Here is a 21,994-nt window from a genome sequence, read left to right as displayed (position 1 = left end):
ACGTATTCATACTCGCTGTAGAACCTGGAGTTTTCTTAACATATTTGGTGAAGTACTTCATTTTGGTTTGAGCTTTCGCAGTACAGGTGTTTTATCTTCAACTTAAATCTTGAACTCGTTTTTGGATAGATTTAATTTTTGATGACTTTGGATTGTTTTTTTTGGACTTTCCTTGACTTTTAAATGGCCGACCCTTCCCTCAGTACGGAAGTGTGTTTAGGCTTTTAGCAATTATCTTATCACGTTATAAATTAATTATAGATTTTCCTCTATATGTTTTATATCTCAACCGCCTTTATTAGGCCTCTTCGATTAGCTTTCCATTTATAATAAACATCAAAATAAATTTTAATGATTTGTTTATATGCGACCTTTCCTGAGAGTAGGCGGTCCTAACTTGAAAACCGAAGTTAAACAACGTTGAGCCCTTTCAATCGTAAATAGCTTTTAAAGAGCTAATGATTTAAAACTTATTAAATGAATATTTTTTCATAGATATTTTATGAAAGATTTTCTTTGAATAGTCTTCGTACTGTTTCAAAGATGAACTAACGTTTAGTTTATTTATGCTACGCAGTTTGCGCTCTATCGTTACGATAGAGAGAGAGAGTATCACGGTTTCACTTTGCAGAAAGAGTAAATCGATTCTGACGTTTTGTTCATTCTTCTTTCAAAGCTTAAATGTTTTAAATTCTATTTTAAAGGAACTTTTTAATTGAAAAACCTTTCAGTTTTTTCCTTTGGTCAAATAACCTGTTTTTTTGACGAAACGTAAGTGGGCTCTTCTCTTAGGTGCGAAATCAAGAGAGAGAGAGAGAGAGAGATAGAGACGGAGGGAGAGAGAGGAGAGAAAACGTTCCGATCTTTATCTCGTCCCAAGCGGGTAACGTTGTTCTCGAGTTACTCTCGTCCCTAGTCTCTGTACGGGGAGAAAGGATAAAACGTTTTTAGTTTTTTATTCTCGTCCCAAGGCAATGTACGGTGAGAGATTGAAAACGTAGTTTTGAATGAACTAGTGTTAAAATCTCCCCAGCCACTGATTTTTTTTTTTTTTATCTTAAAATATGTTTACTGTTTTTTGCGGGTATTAATGTACTTACATTATACGACTGATTTCGCAATTACAACCTTTTGATGAGGGTAGAATTGCGTGCTTCAGGTAGAAATCAGTTTTATTCATACCTAATGTGAATTGTTAAAAAATCCGATTTCAGTGAAATAAGTGCAAAACAGAAAATCGTAGTGATAAAGTGATATTGCGCAAAGTGTTATCAGTGTTGCGACCGAGGGTTCGTCTGTTCGTGCCTGTCGTTCGCCTAGTCCGGGACCTCTTGCAAGCTCCCAAGCCCAGGGGAGAAGTAATGTCGTACGACTTATGGGTTCGAGAGGCCTTGATCAGCGAACAGACGTTCCCTCTATGGTATCGGGTGTATCTTACCAAGATCACCCCTACCATAAGGCGAGAGAGACGATTTTCTCCTCGTCATCCGAAGGCTTTTCGCATAAGAAACCGTGGAACAAGGTTTCGAGGCCCTTTAAGCGAAAGTCAGTCCTTTCAGGACAGGTCCAGCGTCCTGGTTTTAACCATTAGGACAGCTCTGACCCTATGCAGTCATCGGAAGACTGCTCGCCGCCTAACAAAAGCGTAACACAGACTCCGAGAGTCTTTTTGTAGGCAAGGTTTTGCGGTCACAGACGTTACCCTCGTCTCTTACCGCAACCATTCCCGTTGATCCTAAATGGGTTGTACGGCAAGACATGCAGAATAAGCTTGCCTCCCTTATGGAAGACTATTCTGCCGATAAGTCCGTTGAGCCTAGCCGTTTATCTCATCGAGATCCTGGCCTTCAGCCACCCTAACGTTCCTTTGTGCGTCCTGTTGACGTTGGCGTAGCCAAGTCACGTCAGTCAGGTTGTTTAGAACCACACTCGATGCGGTCTCGTGTGGATTTTCAGCCACATTTGGACGTTAGGCCACTTGCTGATGCTCCTGTTGACGTTCAGGACGTTCGCTAACAATCGGAGTTGACTTGTTTTGACGCTGAGCGTCAACCTCCGCATTCTAGAGTTGTTTTGACTGCTCAGTCTAGGCGGTCAAAGCAGTCTCGAGTGGACGCTGTGCGTCCTCACGCACCTGTTGTTGTTGACAGTTCACAGACTGTCAAGCAGTTACATGACGTTGCGTCCTGGTCTCACGCACCTGTTGTTGTTGACAGTTCACAGACTGTCAAGCAGTTACATGACGTTGCGTCCTGGTCCGCTACTAATGCACCAGTGCGTGTGGACTCTGCTTGTAAAGCATTGCCACCACGGTAGGTCTCTCCCTTGCTTGAGACTCGGCTATTATCGGACAAGGTTCCTTCAGATGAGGAAGTTGCTGTTCCCCCTCCTACTGATATTCCCTTGAGGACTCTGTCAGACGGAGAGGAGCCTAAAGCTGCTTAGCCCTCTATGGACTTTAAATAAATCATGCTGATTTTTAAGGATCTTTGTCCGGATCTTTTTGTAACTGCTGCTCCTCGTTCGCCTAAACGTCAGAGCTTACACTAGGCCTAGCTACTTCGAAGCCGTTGTTTTATAAGCTAGTGCTCTCTCGCTCTTCTAAGAGAGCTTTACGTTTGCTAGGTGACTGGTTTATCACCAGGAGGAGTTTGGGGGAGATAGCCTTTGCTTTCCCTTCTTTTAAACTGGCTTATAGAGCGAGAGTCTGATTTGACACGAGAGAAGTTCTCGGCTTGGGAGTTCCTGCCTCTGCCCAGATAGACTTCTCAAACCTCATAGACTCTCCCTGGCGCCTGGCCATGAGACGCTCCAAGATTTTACAGGTCGACTTCACAGCTATTTTCGAGCCTTTGAAGTTTTGCTGTACAATTATGTCATGCATAAACAAGGCTTTCAGGGATGGCTCCAATGATCTGACAGCCACGTTCTCTGCAGGAACAAGTCCCTCAGGGATGGCTCCATGATTTGGCAGCCATGTTCACTGCAGGAGTACGTAAGAGGCAAGTGCGCTCAATGTGTTCATTGTCAAGACAAACTTCACGATGAAGTCTACCAGGCTGTCTTGACAGCATTTATGGAAGCGACTGGATGGTCTCTCTCGACCTTCAGGAGGCATACTTCCACATTCCTATACACCCGGATTCCCAACCGTTTCTGAGGTTTGTTTACAGGAATGTGGGGTACCAGTTTCGAGCCCTGTGCTTTGGCCTCAGTCCTGCGCCTCTCGTGTTTACGAGGCTCATGAGGAATGTGGCAAAATCCCTCCATCTATCGGGGATCCGAGCCTCCCTGTACTTGGACGACTGGCTTCTCAGAGCATCGTCCAGTCTTCACTGTCTGCAGGATCTACATTGGACGTTGAGTCTGGCCAGGGAGTTGGGACTTTTGGTCAACCTAAAAGTCCCAACTGATCCCATCCCAGATTATTCTATATTTGGGGATGGAGATTCGCAGTCAAGCCCGGCTCGAAGTCCAACTAATGCTGAAACGAAACGTTTATTCAATCAGGAGTTGGAACAGTCTCGTAGGGACTCTCTCATCCCTGGAGCAGTTTGTCTCACTAGGGAGACTTCACCTTCTGTCTCTCCGGTTCCATCTAGCCTTTCACTGGAACTAGGACAAGACATTAGAGACGGTATCATTCCCAGTCTCCGAACCAGTAAAGGAATGCATGAAATGGTGGGACAGCAATATCAGTCTGAGAGAGGGACTATCCCTAGCAGTCAAGAACCCAAACCACGTGTTGTCCTCAGACGCGTCGGATTTGGGTTGGGGTGCTACCCTGGACGGTCGGGAATGCTCGGGTCTGTGGACCTCAAGTCAGAAGAGCATGCACATCAACGGCAAGGAGCTATTAGCAGTCCACTTGGCCTTGATGATATTAGAAGGCTTCTTCGAAACTTAGTGGTAGAGGCAACTCAGACAACACCACAACTTTGGCGTACATCTCCAAGCAAGGAGGCACACACTCCTTCACGCTGCTCGAGATCGCAAGGGACCTTCTCTTATGGTCAAGAATTCGAGGCATCTCCCTGTTGACGAGATTCATCCAGGGGGACTTGAACGTCTTGGCAGACTGTCTCAGTCGGAGGGGTCAGGTGATACCCACGGAATGGACCCTCCACAATGACGTGGGCAAGAGTCTTTGGGCTACTTGGGGTCAACCCACCATAGACCTCTTTGCCTCCTCGTTGACCAAAAGGTTACCAATCTATTGCTCTCCAGTCCTAGATACAGAAGCAATCTACATAGACACGTTTCTACTGGATTGGTCTTTTCTGGACTTATATGCATTCCCACCATTCAAGATAGTCAACAAGGTACTGCAGAAATTCGCCTCTCACGAAGGGACAAGGTTGACGTTGGTTGCTACCCTCTGGCCCGCGAGAGAGTGGTGCACCGAGGTACTTCAATGGCTGGTAGACTTTCCAAGAAGTCTTCCTCTAACGGTAGATCTGTTACGTCAGCCCCACGTAAAGAATGTCCATCAAAGCCTCCCCGCTCTTCGTCTGACTTCCTTCAGACTATCGAAAGACTCTCAAGAGCTAGAGGCTTTTCGAAGGAGGCAGCCAGTGCGATTGCAAAAGCTAGGAGAGCTTCTACCATTAGAGTATACCAGTCGAAGTGGGAAGTCTTTCGAGACTGGTGCAAGTCAGCATCTGTATCCTCGTCCAGTACCTCTGTAGCCCAAATCGCAGATTTTCTTTTACATCTGAGAAAGGTTCACTCCCTTTCAGCTCCCACGATTAAGGGCTACAGGAGCATGTTGGCTTCGGTCTTTCGACATAGAGGCTTAGATCTTTCCAACAATAAAGATCTCCAAGATCTCCTTAAGTCTTTCGAGACCTCTAAGGAACGTCGTTTGGCAACTCCTGGATGGAACTTAGACGTGGTCCTAAGGTTCCTCATGTCAGACAGGTTTGAGCCATTACATTCAGCCTCCCTGAAGGATCTCACCCTCAAGACACTTTTCCTAGTGTGCTTGGCTTCGGCTAAAAGGGTCAATGAACTTCATGCCTTCAGTAAGAACATCGGCTTTTCTACAGAAAAAAGCCACTTGTTCACTTCAACTTGGTTTCCTGGCCAAAAATGAACTGCCTTCTCGTCCTTGGCCTAAATCTTTTGATATTCCTTGCTTATCAGAGATCGTAGGCAACGAACTGGAAAGAGTATTATGTCCTGTTAGAGCTCTTAAGTTCGATTTAGCTCGTACTAAGTCTTTACGAGGGAAATCTGAGGCATTATGGTGCTCATTTAAGAAACCTTCTTTGCCTATGTCAAAGAATGCTTTGTCATATTTTATCAGATTTTTTTAATACGAGAAGCTCATTCTCACTTGAATGAGAAAGACCGATGTTTGCTTAAGGTTAAGACGCACGAAGTTAGAGATATAGCAACCTCCGTGGCCTTCAAGCAAAATAAATCTCTGCAAAGTATTATGGACGCGACTTTTTGGAGAAGCAAGTCAGTGTTCGCGTCATTTTACTTAAAAGATGTCCAGACTCTTTACGAGGACTGCTACACACTGGGTCCATTCGTTGCAGCGAGTGCAGTAGTGGGTGAGGGTTCTACCACTACACTTCCCTAATTCCAATATCCTTTTAATCTGTCTCTTGAAATGTTTTTAATATTGTTTTATGGGTTGTTCGGAAGGCTAAGAAGCCTTTCGCATCCTGGTTGATTTGGCGGGTGGTCAAAGTCATTTCTTGAGAGCGCCCAGATTAGGGGTTTGATGAGGTCCTGTTGTATGGGTTGCAACCCTTGATACTTCAGCTCCTGGGAGTCTTTCAGCATCCTAAGAGGATCGCTGGGCTCCGTGAGGAAGACAGACTTACAAGGCAGAGTAATCGTCTAAGTCAACTTCCTCACCAGGTACCTATATATTTTGGTTTTGTTATATTGATAACTGTCAAAATGAAAAAACTCTTAGCTTATACGCTGTAAACATAATTAACTCTGGTCTCTACCTACCTCCTTGGGTGTGAATCAGCTATTATATATTCACCGGCTAAGTTAAATATTTAAAAATGATATTTTAATTATAAAATAAATTTTTGAATATACTTACCCGGTGAATATATAAATTAAATGACCCTCCCTTCCTCCCCAATAGAGACGCAGCGGGACGAGAAGAATTGAAGGTTTTGTTTACATACAAGAGTGGTATCTGGCCGACAGTTGGCGCTGGTGGGCACACCCGCAACCTTCATAGCGATCGCTCGCGAGTTTTTTGAGTGTGTTTTCTGTCGAGCCGCAGAGTTGCAGCTATTATATATTCACTGGGTAAGTATATTCAAAAATTTATTTTATAATTAAAATATATTAAACAATCTCACCAACCATTCAAGTACAGTCACACCCACCTCCTTCAACATCTCAGCTCTCACACCATCCATACCAGACGCTTTTCCTACTCTCGTTTCATCTAGTGCTCTCCTCACTTCATCTATTGTAATCTCTCTCTCATTCTCATCTCCCATCACTGGCACCTCAACACCTGCAACAGCAATTATATCTGCCTCCCTATTATCCTCAACATTCAGTAAACTTTCAAAATATTCCGCCCATCTTTTCCTTGCCTCCTCTCCTTTTAACAACCTTCCATTTCCATCTTTCACTGTCTCTTCCATTCTTGAGCCAGCCTTCCTTACTCTCTTCACTTCTTTCCAAAACTTCTTATTCTAATAAAGTTAAATTGTCATTTTTTCCCGTTTTTCTCAGAGCAGTTAATTCCGGAGATGTTTATTAATGTTAAACTTAATAGAAGCTGTCATGGAAAAAAGAAACATTTTCTTCATATTACAACTGTTTATTTTTATTTCAGATACAAATACAAACCATCTTCAAGAAACAGCGTCTCCAGGAAATGCTGGATCGTCAAACAGCAGTAACCGTCTCTTGGGTGGCGGAATCCACGCTGGTAAGATAGGGAGACAGATAGCTGATGAAGTGCTCGAGAACCAACGTCGTAACGACTCCTCTTCCAACAGTCCGGTTTCTCCATTTGAGGGGATTTTGGGATCAGGTGCTTCTGAAAGATCGTTTGCTGCATTACTAAGGGTAAGTTTTGAGATTAATGACTGACTAGGATGTCTCATTTTGAATCATTTATGAGCTGAAAAGAACTAAAAATAAATAAAAATGTATCTTTATAATCTTTGTCAAAGTTTATCACAAAAAATCATTAATCTAAAGTACTATTATCTTAAAAAATCATTAATCTTAGGTACTATTAACTCGTTTAAGAAAAACTACAAACAACTTAATTACTGTTCTCTATTGATATCTTTAATTTGATCAAATTTTTTCAGAAACCCATTAGATGTGTCTCATGAAATCGTAGACACGTCAGCATTTATAAAAAGAAAACATGGCGAGTAGAAATCTTTAGAAGACCATATACAACAGTACTTTTTCAGTCCTAAAAATGCATCTGACAAATATTTCAAGTGTAAAATCCACAGGAAACAAGAAAGTGAAAGACCAGGGACCAAGCACTACTTTGTACCCCAAAAGAAGTGTACGTAATACATGAAAGTGCTTGGTCCCTGGTCTTTCACTTTCCTTTTTCCTGTGAATTTTACACATATACAGTATGTATAAGTTTTCTCAGATCTCTAGCTAGTTGCTGCTAGTCACCTCACTTCGCAGAGTCCTTGACTTGTGTTTTTTTTTTTTCTTTCAAAAAACTGCTTCATTTAATAATCTTTATACAGTATCACTTTCTTGATTCATTTTCCATTTTTATTTCATCACTAAGTAATATTCTTGGTTAAAACTACAGCTGTTTGTTTTTTTATCCCCTCATAGAGGTAGATGTGAGTTTACCATGAACAAATTGTTATATTTTTGTTTTTTTCAGAATAACGTGAGGAGTGAGGATAGTGATACTAGTCGCCCATCACAAGGTGGAAACAATCATCGTGTATCAAGCGGTCACAATTCATTGTCACAAAGTAACGACCGAGCATTATATAACCACAACAATAATCATGGACAACCTGGTAAATTATTTTTGTCTCTTTACTAGTGAAATTTACGTATTATAATAACTTATTAATTTCTTTGCCTACCTGTCTACCTGTCCAAAAGATATTTGGGAAAACTGTTAATGCATTTGAATGGAATATTTTGGATGGTAAGCCCTGGACTATGGGAAAGTTGATGAGATTTTGAGATGGATGGAATTTTAGGGTTTTTTTTCATACATGTATACAAACCATTCGTCCTTTAAAATAAGGAATGTCGTCAGCAGAACTGTAACAGCCAATGAAATTGTCAATAAGTTTGTTTAAGGTAGGTGGTAAATGAAAAGAAGTATCCTTACCCACTCGCCTGTCATAGACTTCATTTTTGTCTGTGACTGCAATGAGTAGAGACATACTGTTGTATCCTCTTCAAGGCTATTTAATGTTTTATTTTTTTTTTCATCCTTTTTAGTTTGAATTTTTTATGTTGGCTTTGTGTGAAATGATGAAACGAAGTCTCACTTGTGCTTCAAGACGCTTCAGTGTGTAGTCTATGTCACTCTTGCCAAGGCGTCACAGGCAGGCAGAGGTGAAGGCAACTGCTTTGCAGGAATCCCTGATACACTGCATAGTCTTGTTCAAGTGGCCTGGGTCTTTGAGGGTGGCTGTGGATAAACCCTCAGTTGGGGCCATGCTCATGGGTATTAGTGTAAAAGAAAGTAGTCACTGGCTTCTCTAGACCCCGATTGAAATCACCTGCAATTTCTTCAACTTGGAAGGATCCTATGATTGCACAGGTCTTTCTATGCCAAAAACCTGACCAGTTCAGGAAGGGAGGCTGAGGAGAGGTAGAGGGGATATTTATATTACTTATATTGGAGCTCCCCCTCACCTGTTGTGAACAGGGGGATGTCTGGCATGCCACTTGGCAATCTGGCAGAAACACAAGCTAGTGAGTGTCCTTCAGCAGGGGTACTAACTACCTTTCCCCCATCTTGCAGATCCATTGAGTTTTCAACTATCTCTAGTATTACTGAAAGCCATAGCATTGTTGCAGAAATGAAAGGGATATTTCATAAGACTTTGCCCTGGGCTTTTACAGTACTCTTCCTAGTGGAGAAGTCAACTGTCGGTAGAATAAGCAGTAGTCATTGACGATTCTCCCATGAACCAGTTTGTACACCAATCAGGTCCAAGGTGAAAACAGCACAGACTGTCCTGAATTCCACCGGAGAAGGTGGTTTCATACTTTCAGTGAATCTGGAGAATGTGTACTTCTAAGTATCCATTCATCAGTCCTTCTGGAAATACTTCTGCTTCTTCCTCAATGGGGGAACACCATTTCAAGACCCTGCGTTTTGTACTGTGTTCTGTCCCTTAGGTGTTAAATCAAGCGTTTATTCTAGTGGCGGCTCGGGTCCCACTGGTACAGAATATGTCTTTTGATATACGTATTTCAACAACCTCCACAAATAGGCAGTTGCTACAAGATCAAGATCCCCTTGTCATCTTTTGTCATGATCTTGGAATCGTGGTAAGTTGGGAGAAGATGAATCTCACATCCAAGCAGAGGTTGAAATATTTGGGTGTGCTGTTAAAGATGACAACAGCTAGTCTTTTCACCAGACAAGCTCAGAGAGGTAGCACAACCACAACCATTCTTTCCAAGACACCTCAATGTTGCCAGTATTCTTGGCTACCAAAGATGAGTTCATTCATCACTAATGGTTCTTTCCTTACAATCTCAGTTTTCAATATTAAACTTACCCGATAATCATGTAGCTGTCAACTCTGTTGCCCGATAGAATTCTACGGAAGGGATACGCCAGCGATCGCTATACAAGAGGGGGGTGTACTCACAAGCGCCACCTGTGGCCAGGTACTGCAGTACTTCTTGTTGACACCACTTCAATTTTTCCTCTGTCGTGCTTCCGGCAAGACGTTCATGGATACGCTTATAATTTTGGAGTCTTGTTCACGGTTTTTGGTGAAGTATTGCTCTAAGATTTCAGCTTTCGCTATTCAGGAAGTTCTATTATTAGCTTAGCTAGCTTTTGGAATTAATTTGATTAATTATGGTGACGAAGAGAGTATGAACTCTCTTTCACCTTTAAATGGCCGACCCTTCCCTTAGACGGAAGTGTTGGTGTCTAAGAGAGTATAGACTCTCTTTCTTAATTTTGCTTAACAAAAGTTATAGATTTATTTTATATCTCTCCGCCTTTTATAGGCCTCTTCGATTAACTTCCTTTTATTATAAAATTATTAAAATTAATTTTTATATTTGTTTATATTCGACCTTTCCTAATAGTAGGCGGTCTTTTCTTGTACCGAAGTTAATTAACATTGAGCCCGTCATTTCGGTTTTATCTGTTAACATATTATGCTATTTTATTGTTTTTGAAAGAATTTCTTGGATAGTCTCGTACTGTTTCAAAGTTGAACTAACGTTTTGTTTTGTCTCTGCAGTTGTTGACGTTCAGAACGTTCAACTTGCGCTCTATCGTTACGATAGAGAGAGAATTTTCACGGTGTCACGTTGCAGTAAGAGTAAACCGTTTATAACGTTTTGTTCATTCTTTCTTAGCTTAATGGTTTTAATTCTAATAAAGTAACTTTTTATTTGGGAAATCTTTCAGTTTTTTTCCTTTAACAATAATATGTTTTAACGAGTATATATGATTGGGCTCTTCTCTCAGGTTCTAAGTCTAGAGAGAGAGAGAGAGATAGAGACGGAGGGAGAGAGAGCTGGATAAACGTTTCGTTCAAGCGAGTAACGTTGTTATCGTTTTTGCTCTTCTCCCTAGTCTCTTTAGGGGAAGAAGGTAAACGTTTCTAGAGTTTATTCTTGTTCTCAAGCTTTATGCGGTGAGAGATTTTAAACGTAGTTTATTTGATCTAGTGTTTAGTCTCTTTCCAGCCACTGAATTATTTATCTTTCATTAGATTTTTCTGTTACATTGTAATTCTGTTTTCGCAATTACTAACTTTTAAAGAAGGATAGAATTGCGTGTTTCAGGTACAAACCACTTAAAGTTTCGAGTTCAGTGAAATAAGTGCAAACAGAAATTCAAAAGTGATAAGTGATTTGCGCAAAGTGTGTCAGTGTTGTGCGTGAGGGTACTTCTTGCGTGCCAGTCGTCCTCCCAGTCCGGGACCTCTTGCAAGCTCCCAAGCCCAGGGGAGAAGCAATGTCGAAGGGCAAAAGGGTTCGGCAGGCCTTGATCGGCGCACAGAAGTATCCTCGGTGGTTGCGGGCGTGTCTTACAGAGACCGTCACTCCCACCCGCAGACAATTGAGCCCTTATTTTACTCGTCTGCAGAAGAAATTTCGGGGAGATAACGCTGGACTCAGGTCTCAAGACCTCTTAAACGTAAAGTCCAGACCTCTAGAGTTCAACAACCCGGATGCAGTCATTGGGTTAGCTCTGACTCTCCGCAGTCATCAGGTGACTGCACACCTCCTAAGAGAGGTACGGTGATGCCGCAACAGACCTCATCTTCTGTTAAGGCTTTGCCTCAGCAGACCTTAGCGTCTGCCGACCCCAAGATGACTTTGCTGCAGTCCATGCAGTCACAGCTTGCGGTCTTAATGCGTGAGTGTCAGGCTGAGAAGGTTACACCTCCTCCTGCGATCGCTCCGCCTCACCGCAGTCCAGTCTGCCAGGCGTACGATGTTGAGGTTCCTCAGGATACCTTACCGCGTACTGAGTTGCCAGTTACCAGCGGTGTGCAGCAACCTCCGCCTTCCTTAAGGCAACCTCAGCAATGGGAGCAGGAATCTTATGCCTTACTTCCTCCGCTTCCGCTTGCGGTTCCACCAGCGAGGCAACAATCTCTTGAGGTACGACAACCTCTTCCATCAATGAGGCAGCCACCTCAGCACTCGCTGCAGCTTAGGCTAGCACCTCAGGAACCTCAACTCGCGAGACAAGAACTGCGTTCTGCGCAGCCGCTACCTCAACTCTCGCAGCTCACACCTCAGGAACCTTAACTCGTTCCTCAGGAACCTGCTACTGCGCATCCGCAACCCTTACAGCAAGCGCAACTCTTGAGGCAGCAACCTCATGCTATGAGTCAGCCACCTCAACGCATGCATCTGCCACTTTCTCCTCAACTTGAACCTCAACCCATTCAACTTGGAAATAACAAATGACAATATAACACCTCCTTACTTTCATAACTTGCATTTGTAATCATATACATGTATGCCTACACAAACATTATGATAATGGAGGTTATTTGTATTACTTATATAAAAATATATATGTATTCCTTGCAATATATTTTTAACAATATCGCAAAATATGGCAAAAATATCTTCAAAACAAAAATGAATCATGAGTTATGAATGTAAGGTAAATATTATGTTGATATTAAAACCCCATGCAAGCATGCATGAAGTAATGCAGTGTTGCCAACAGGGCGAGTTTCCCTTTCCTGGGGTGAAGTAGATTATAGTACATTTAGTGTAGCTTATTTCTACGATTATCATGCCGGCTATCAAATTCATCAACAAAACAGTCTAAATCAATTCCCTCGGCACGTGCACTTTCAATGGACGGTAATGCGATATTACTCACTCTAGCACTGGTCATGGAATTTCTGAGAAATGTTACACGCCATGCAACACGCTCTGCTTACCTTACAGCATGCTCTACATACAGCATGCTCTGCATACAGCATGCTCTGCATACAGCATGCTCTGCATACAACATGCTCTGCATACAGCATGCTCTGCATTCAGCATGCTCTGCATACAACATGCTCTACATACAGCATGCTCTGCATACAGCACGCTCTGCATACAACATGCTCTGCATACAGCATGCTCTGCATTCAGCATGCTCTGCATACAACATGCTCTGCATACAGCATGCTCTGCATTCAGCATGCTCTGCATACAACATGCTCTACATACAGCATGCTCTGCATACAGCATGCTCTGCATACAACATGCTCTGCATACCTTACCGCATGCTTCTCAGTCACACATCTTTGGTTGTTGCCAACTCACTAGACTGTCAAGCAGTTTCATAACGTTGCCTTCTAGTCTGCTGCTTTTGCACCATTGAAACCCTCACTGAGAGAACTTAGCTTTTCTCGGATATGGTCCCTGTAGATGAGAAAGTGCTTTTCTCCCTCCTTCTGATATTCCCTTGAGGACTCTGTCATTTGGAGAGGAGCCTTTAGCTGCGTAGCCTCCTATGGACTTTTATTTAAGCATAACATGCTTCCAGGGAAGGTAATGGTTCCACTTCAGTCACTAACCCCGTCTGTTACCACACCTGCTCCCATAGACCTTGAGCTGTGTTGCAAGACATGCAGTCCAAGCTTAGTCCTTGTTAAAGGATTTTTTGTTTACGGAGTCAGTGTGTCACTGGGAAGACGTTCAACAACCAGCAGAAGTGACTTGTTGTGACGCAGTGTGGCAACCTCAGCAACCCGATAAGGAGTTGTCTGTACGACCCAGACAGTCTAGACAGCTTCGGGTTGTCACTGTACTTCCTCGCTTCCCCATGGTTGACAGTTCACAGACTGTGCAGCAGTACCATGATCTTGTGTCCGGCTCCGTCAGACGACTGGCTTTTAAGAGCTCCCACAAGTCGTCGCTGTCTGGAGATTCTCAGATGGACTATGGATCTGACCAAGGAACTGGGCCTCCTGGTCAATTTTGAGGAGTCTCAGCTCATCCCATCCCAGACCATTGTCTCCCTGGGTATGGATCTTCAGAGTCGGGCTTTTCCGTCGGCCCCAAGGATCTTCCAAGCCCTAGAATGCATCCAGAGCATGCTGAGAAGGAACCGATGCTCAGTCAGGTAGTGGATGAGTCTAACAGGGACACTTTCATCGCTGGCCCTGTTCATCGTGTTAGGGAGACTCCACCTCCCCCCCTTCAGTATCATCTAGCTGATCACTGGATAAAGGACATGACGCTAGAGACGGTCTCAGTTCCTGTTTCCGAAGAGAGGAGGTCTTCTCTCGCGTGGTGTAAGAACAGCTTTCTTCTCAAGGAAGTCTACCTTTGGCTGTTCAGAAACCCGACCGCCGTCTCCTCTCGGACACATCAGACACGGGCTGGGGTGCGACTTTGGACGGACAGGAATGCTCGGGAACATGGAATCAGGAGCAAAGGACACTTCACATCAATTGCAAGGAGTTGTTGGCGGTTCTTCTGGCCTTGATAAACTTCAAGTCCCTCCAGCTTAACAAAGTGGTGGAGGTGGACTCTGACAACACCACAGCCCTGGCTTACATCTTCAAGCAGGGAGGGACTCTTTCGTGAAGTTGTTCTAGATCGCAAGGGACCTCCTCATCTGGTCTAAAGATCGAAAGCTCACGCTGGTAACGAGGTTCATTCAGGGCGGTATGAATGTCATGGCAGATCACCTCAGCCGGAAGGGTCAGGTCATCCCCACAGAGTGGACCCTTCACAAGAATGTTTGCAGCAGACTTTGGGCCCTGTGGGGTCAGCCAACCATAGATCTGTTCGCTACCTCGATAACCTAGAGACTCCTGTTGTATTGTTCTCCGATTCCAGACCCAGCAGCAGTTCACGTGGATGCTTTTCTGCTGGATTGGTTCCATCTCGACCTGTATGCATTCCCGCCGTTCAAGATTGTCAACAGGGTACTTCAGAAGTTCTCCTCTCGCAAAGGGACACGGCTGACGTTGGTTGGCTCCGCTCTGGCCCGCGAGAGAATGGTTCTTAGAGGTACTGCAATGGCTGGTCGACATTCCCAGGACTCTTCCTCTAGGAGTGAACCTTCTACGTCTACCTCACGTAAAGAAGGTACACCCAAACCTCCACGCTCTTCGTCTGACTGCCTTCAGACTTTCGAAAGACTCTCAAGAGCTAGGGGCTTTTCGAAGGAGGCAGCCAGAGCGATTGCCAAAGCAAGGAGAACATCCACTCTCAGAATCTATCAGTCTCAAGGGGAAGTCTTCCGTAGCTGGTACAAGACCAATGCAGTTTCCTCAACCAGTACCACTGTAACCCAGATTGCTGACTTCCTGTTATATCTAAGGAAAGTAAGATCCCTTTCAGCTCCTACGATCAAGGGTTACAGAAGTATGTTGGCAGCGGTTTTCCGCCACAGAGGCTTGGATCTTTCCACCAACAAAGATCTACAGGACCTCCCTAGGTCTTTTGAGACCTCAAAGGAACGTCGGTTGTCCACTCCAGGCTGGAATCTAGACGTGGTCCTAAGGTTCCTTATGTCATCAAGATTTGAACCTCTCCAATCAGCCTCTTTTTAGGACCTCACATTAAAAACTCTTTTCCTCGTGTGCTTGACAACAGCTAAAAGAGTAAGTGAGATCCACGCCTTCAGCAGGATCATTGTTTTCACATCTGAAACGGCTACATGTTCCTTGCAGCTCGGTTTTTACTAAACGAGCTTCCTTCACGTCCTTGGCCTAAGTCGTTCGAGATCCCAAGCCTGTCCAACTTGGTGGGGAATGAACTGGAGAGAGTACTTTGCCCAGTTAGAGCTCTTAGGTACTATCTAAAAAGGTCTTAACCTTTACGAGGACAATCAGAAGCCTTATGGTGTGCTATCAAGAAACCTTCTTTTCCAAGTTCTAAGAACTCAGTTTCTTACTATTCAGGCTTCTGATTAGGGAAGCACATTCTCATCTGAAGGAAGAAGACCTTGCTTTGCTGAAGGTAAGGACACATGAAGTGGGAGCTGTGGCTACTTCAGTGGCCTTCAAACAGAGCCATTCTCTGCAGAGTGTTATGGATGCAACCTATTGGAGAAGCAAGTCAGTGTTCGCATCATTCTATCTCAAAGATGTCCAGTCTCTTTACGAGTACTGCTACACCCTGGGACCATTCGTAGCAACGAATGCAGTAGTAGGCGAGGGCTCAGCCACTACATTCCCATAATCCCATAACCTTTTAACCTTTCTCTTGAATACTTTTTATGGGTTGTACGGTCGGCTAAGAAGCCTTCCACATCCTTGTTGATTTGGCGGGTGGTCAATTCTTTCTTGAGAAGCGCCGAGGTTAAAGGTTGTGATGAGGTCCTTTAGTATGGGTTGCAGCCCTTGATACTTCAGCACCTTAGAGTTGTTCAGCCTCCTAAGAGGAACGCTGCGCTCAGTAAGGAAGACGAACTTATTTAAGGCAGAGTAATGGCTCAAGTCGACTTCCTTACCAGGTACTTGTAATTTCATTGTTATTTTGAATAACTGATAATATGAAATACGGGATACTTAGCTTCTTGATATACATGTACACTGGTTTTCACCCACCTCCCTGGGTGTGAATCAGCTACATGATTATCGGGTAAGTTTAATATTGAAAAATGTTATTTTCATTAGTAAAATAAATTTTTGAATATACTTACCCGATAATCATGATTTAATTGACCCACCCTTCCTCCCCATAGAACCAGTGGACCGAGGAAAAATTGAAGTGGTGTCAACAAGAAGTACTGCAGTACCTGGCCACAGGTGGCGCTTGTGAGTACACCCCCCTCTTGTATAGCGATCGCTGGCGTATCCCTTCCGTAGAATTCTGTCGGGCAACAGAGTTGACAGCTACATGATTATCGGGTAAGTATATTCAAAAATTTATTTTACTAATGAAAATAACATTTTTGGCGGTTGCGGAAAAAGGCGATTGTACTGTCCCATTAGGTTCTTGAGAGTATATCTCTATAAGAAAAATGTTCCTCTGGTCTCTTCCTTAATGCCTTTGTTAGATACAAAATAGAAGATAACCCCAGTCTTTAAATACACTATCTGTTTTTGGCTTATGTAAGTGATCACAAAGGTGTTTGTTTGTCCATCTTAGGAAGACTCAAGAAGTCCATGTAATGTCCAGCTGCATGGCCTTTAATACAGTTGGAATTATCAACTCTTCTGGGAGATCAAACTCCCAAATATGTATGTCCCTGAAGGAGTGTAGGCAGTTAGTGCCATTAGTGCATCACACACTGTACGCATTATTAAAGGTTCCTTGCAGAGTTCTTTGTTCCCTACCTGCAATTACATTATACCTTTCTAATTACTTTCATTCCGATTTCATTTCTTCCATCTTGCTGTCCAACCTCTTTCAACTGTTACTTCATAATGTAACTGCGGGGAATCCCCCTCTTTAATTGCACTCATCTCAGAATGGCTGCGGCAGGCCCCAGTGCTGGATTACATGTCTAAATTCAATCCAATCCAAAAACATAATCCTCTTTTCTTTGGTTCCCATGGTTTAACTGAATAAAATTTACGATGGAGGGGTGAGACTGATCTAATATTGTACTTCTCCTTCCCCTAATTTTTTTTTAGCAAATACAAATGCCCCTCTGTCAATATCCTCAAGTTAAACTGTTGTTTCTCCAAGTGGGTGTAGACAATGATTTAATTTAAAGTTGGCATCACTTTCATCTTCCCAGCTCCAATATCAATTCAGGCAACTTATGATTAAAATGAATTTTGATGAACAGGTAATGTTGTTATACAAAAACAAATTTTTCATATACAATGTCATGAAGAATAATGGAAATTTGTGCTTCATATCCTGGCACTCTTTTGAATGAAAAAAATTGTAGTGCTCTACCAGCTTAGGCCAAATATTGGGAGCATTTATCATAAATTATTATGGATGTGACCTAGGATACTGTAGCCTCATGATGGATGAAACAAGTTATGATTGATGTTTTTGCATCCTGGAAACATTGCATTCTAGTTGGGAAAGACAAGTCACAATTTTACTTCTCATAGGCTATGCTCAAAAGATTTGTCCTCATATGAGAGGGGAAAATTTACATGTGTTCTCTTTATTTATATGCATTATTCAAATCATTACATTCCTTCTCCACATTTTATGATGAAATTTGTGATTTTTTTTCCCAATTCGTTATATTCTGAAGTACAACCAGACTTCTTTCTGTGTTTGTAGGTACGTCATTAGCCTATATGCAATCTAATATAAATGTTTAATGTTTTCAGTGTCAAATGAAGGAGATCTTATGGATGTCGTTGGCGGCAGAGACATGGAAACGGATGGAACGAGCGACTCGGACGAAGCAGCTATGGCAGTAATCATGAGTTTATTAGAAGCAGATGCAGGTCTTGGTGGTCCAGTTGATTTCTCTCACCTTCCTTGGCCCCTGCCTTAATGTTAAGTGCCATACCGTTAATGATTTTTTTATTTTTATTCTGATACATAAACAAACTTTAGTAAAGTCACTTAGAAAATTCCATCCAGAATGCTTAAATATAATACCATGTAGAGGGCAATTGTTATTTCCCAATTCATTCCTATAGGTTTTCATTTTTTTTTCCATGAGGCTCAAAGCTTATATACTAGGGGGTAGAACTTAATAATTCCAGTTCATAGTACACCATTGATGAAGAGTATTGTTGATTAGCCTTTGTACTGAAATGTGATCCTTAATCTTAGAAAATGTTGATGATTATGTTTCCTAAAACTGCTCTTGAAAAATTTGATGGCAAGTTACTTGCTGTATTATTTTAATTTGACTTGGAAGCTTCATTTGCTTAATACTTGAGAGGATTTATTCCTCCACACTACAAACCTTTCTTCTATCAAAATAGGTATATATATATATATATATATATATATATATATATATATATATATATATATATATATATTTGGCAACATTGCTAAAGACACCCCTATTTTAAGGGACATGAGTTTGTATTGCTAGGAAAAAGGTTAATTACTTTTGAAATTTGTTATATTTTCATTATGAGAATACTGGTTGTGTCTCAGGAGATTTCTGATTTACGAAGTATAAGGAGGAGCTAATTCCAATCTTTTATTTAGAGGATAGAGTAAAACTATCGTTTGTTTTTCTGAGAATATTAGTATCTCAAAAGATTTCTAATTTATGAAGTATAAGGAATTTTGCATTTTCATAGTTACCAAGGTTAACAGACCAAGGCAAGAAAACAGGTGAAGTTTCGCGCATCTTATACTGGCGCACTACTTTTCTGTACCTTTATCTCTTGTTGAAGGGACGTTGGAGGCTGCTAACTCTAATGGTATTTGTTTACAAACGAAGAAACTAATTCACGATTGAAAAGCTTCGTTAAAATCTGACTTCACAGGTTGGCAGATCATCCTTGGTTTGCAGCTATTCATCTAATGAAATATTTTCCCGAGACACGTTGTTGCACGTACTTTGATTTACATGTATGGTTACCTACAGATTCCTTTTTGCTGTAAGCCAGCAGTGTTTGTATCTCAACATTGTTACTCTGAAGAAACCTTGGATAATAAGAGCATTTGGAGAGTTGTTGGAGAAAATAAAAGCCGTCGTACAATCAATATGATAGGATTTTTTTTTTTTTTTTTTGTAGATAGAGTATCCATGAAAAGTACAATTTTATTTGCTGATGCTACAGGACAGTATAGCATAGTAAAAATATATGGATGCTTGAAAATTACGATAATTGCTTTTTTGTTTGTCTCAAAATTGTATTTTTATATGATTGACACAGGTAGTCTGTCTGTCTCTCTCTCGAAAGTTGTAAATGTGCATAGTTTCCCAACTATTATTTGACTCAACAGAAATATTTTCCCAATAGTATTCAAAGTTAGGTAGGAGTTAAGGACATTCAATTGGGTATTACCACATGACAAAAAGTTAAAAAGGGTATAAATTGTGATATTTTAAATAGCTATGAATATATGAATATATTTATGATCTCCAGTGGAGGACATTATGATGATATTGAATTTGTTTTATTTCTAGAAGTCTTAGGTATAATTTATCTCATGATTATATGCTTAATTAACGATTTATTGCCGTGGTGACATTTTTAGAGAAGGATAACTTGTCAAGTTCTTAATTTTCTATAATTTCTGAAAGGGAGAAGTGTATCATTACTTTTGTTTGTTTAAAATTATTACATTTTATTTATTATGTGAAAAGTATTTTATAGAAATGTTTTAAGAATAATGGCTAGAGTATTTGACTAATGTACAGCGATTATTATTTAGCTATTTCCATCACTGAAAATGAAGTTGTATTTCAGTATCAGTTGTTTGTAGAGCATATAATTATTTTCCATTCAATTCAAGCCTAATTTAAGTATTTGATGTTGATGGTAATAATGATAGTAACGGTAACTGATATCAGTACAAATTCTATTATAAAAAGGTTAGATTTCCTCTGAGGCCAGTCTGAATAACAGTACAGTAACTGTTTTTAAATTATGTTATAAGTAGTTCTTTTTTACCTAATCATGAAGAAATTTATTTGTTTGGTTAGACTTTAATGGGGGGGGGGGGGGGGGTTTGAGCTTACACACTTTATTTTGCAGGTTAAATTTTAATATTGTTCAAGTTTTTTTTCTATCATTCAGGGGTTACATTTTACCTGACTTTAATCTATGAAAAAAAAAAAAATGACCAGTGATAGAGGTGAAGATTTGCTAAATTTACAGTACAAAAAAGTATTATGTAAATAGTCAGTCTATTTACATCTTATATAAATAAAATGGTTTACTATAAACCATATCTTTGTCTACATATACAAATCTATCTACATTTGCTTTCATCATCTAGCTTCTTCACTGCCTCAAAAATGAGAAACTAAAATTAGGATAAAATTATTTCATTAATTCTCAATTTTTTATATGTACTATAGATTTCACCATGCTTTTCACATCTTACATACAGAATTCATTAGTTTCTTACTTCCTTGACCTAACAGAAGAAGTACTACTATAGTCCATTTCTTTTAGCGATGCATATTTGCACCGACTCGCGGCGGTGCCCTTTTAGCTCGGAAAAGTTTCCGGATCGCTGATTGGTTGGACAAGATAATTCTAACCAATCAGCGATGAGGAAACTTTTCCTAGCTAAAAGGGCACCGCCGCGAGTCGGTGCAAATATGCATCGCTAAAAGAAATGGACTATAGTTAAGCAAATGAAATATTCTTGCTTTTTTTCAAATGAATTTTATCAGATGTTTATTCCATATACTGATATTGTTTATTCCATATTGTGGTATTCCTTCAAATTATGAGTACATCTCTACTCACTCATACTCTACTCAGTGAGTAAGAGCCAATGCTGGCATAAAGCCTGCCAAATGTCTAACCCTTTTACCCCCGGACTATTTGGAAATTTCCAACCCTTAACCCCCAGGGGTTATTTTTTTTCAAGCACATTTTGCATTATATATTTTTTAAATTAATCTAACAGCCTTAATTTTTGTCATAGAGAGGTCAGGTTGGTCTCATTCTCTTGGAAAATGCCTGAAGTTTCTCAAAAAATTATCAAAATGATGCAATAAAAAATTTAAATAGCAGTTTTTTGCAAGGACGTACCGGTACGTCCATGGGGGTAAAGGGATGAGTTTTGTGAAACGTACCAATACGTCCTTTGGGGGTAAAAGGGTTAATAACAATAAACTATTTGTCCATCCAAATCGTTCATACATTAATGATGATAAAGTTTTTCATGAGGAATAGTATGATCTTAGTTGCTATAGTATTTTCATTCCAGTGTAAAACATACCTCATTCTATTAATTTTGAAGTCCTCGTTTACTGGTTATATACTGGATTATTTATTGCCTAGATCACAACTGGCATTCTAAGTACAAATCTTCTGCTTTAGAGTTTGAATATCATAAATATGTATACCTGTATAGGATTTAAAAAGCAATATAGGGAATTAGTGCCATATAGTTTCCAGCAAGATTAATTATTTGCAAGATGATGATGATGAAGTCGAGTCGTAATTTATGTATATATTGCAAACTGCCGGGTAGGTTAGCTCATGTGGGAAATTAGAAAATGTGCTTAAAAGGAATGATAGTTTTGACTGTATGAGGTAATTGTATGATGCAGACAATTCTTGAAGGTAGTTTTAGCATAGATTCTTCTTATCTTTTGGTTCAAGAGGCTTTGCCTGAAAAAGTTGTTTTGAATTTACACAACTCTTTGAAATAATATACTGTATTTGCAAATTGAAATTTGGCCATTGAACGGTTACAGGGTTGTACATTGTAATGCATATAAAGACCAGTAAAGGTCCCC

At 41.0% G+C, this 21,994-nt stretch overlaps 1 protein-coding gene and 1 long non-coding RNA gene across 2 annotated transcripts in view; one reads left to right on the top strand and one right to left on the bottom strand.

Annotated features, from left to right (window-relative positions):
* cyc (basic helix-loop-helix ARNT-like protein cyc) overlaps window positions 1-18,209 on the top strand; it is a 40,801-nt gene extending 22,592 nt beyond the window's left edge. The window contains exons 13-15 of the mRNA XM_068361341.1: window positions 6,827-7,062; window positions 7,865-8,006; window positions 17,925-18,209. Of these exons, the coding sequence (XP_068217442.1) occupies window positions 6,827-7,062; window positions 7,865-8,006; window positions 17,925-18,094 (548 nt within the window). The 3' untranslated portion in view covers window positions 18,095-18,209. The remainder of the gene's footprint in view (window positions 1-6,826; window positions 7,063-7,864; window positions 8,007-17,924) is intronic.
* Window positions 6,895-21,994, bottom strand: part of LOC137629745 (uncharacterized) — a 109,957-nt gene continuing 94,857 nt past the window's right edge. Inside the window, exon 3 of the long non-coding RNA XR_011041600.1 lies at window positions 6,895-7,033. This is a non-coding gene — a long non-coding RNA (uncharacterized lncRNA). The remainder of the gene's footprint in view (window positions 7,034-21,994) is intronic.

This window comes from Palaemon carinicauda, chromosome 37, assembly GCF_036898095.1.
Source record: "Palaemon carinicauda isolate YSFRI2023 chromosome 37, ASM3689809v2, whole genome shotgun sequence".
Lineage (NCBI taxonomy): Eukaryota > Metazoa > Arthropoda > Malacostraca > Decapoda > Palaemonidae > Palaemon > Palaemon carinicauda.
This window is presented reverse-complemented; position numbering and strand designations above follow the sequence as displayed.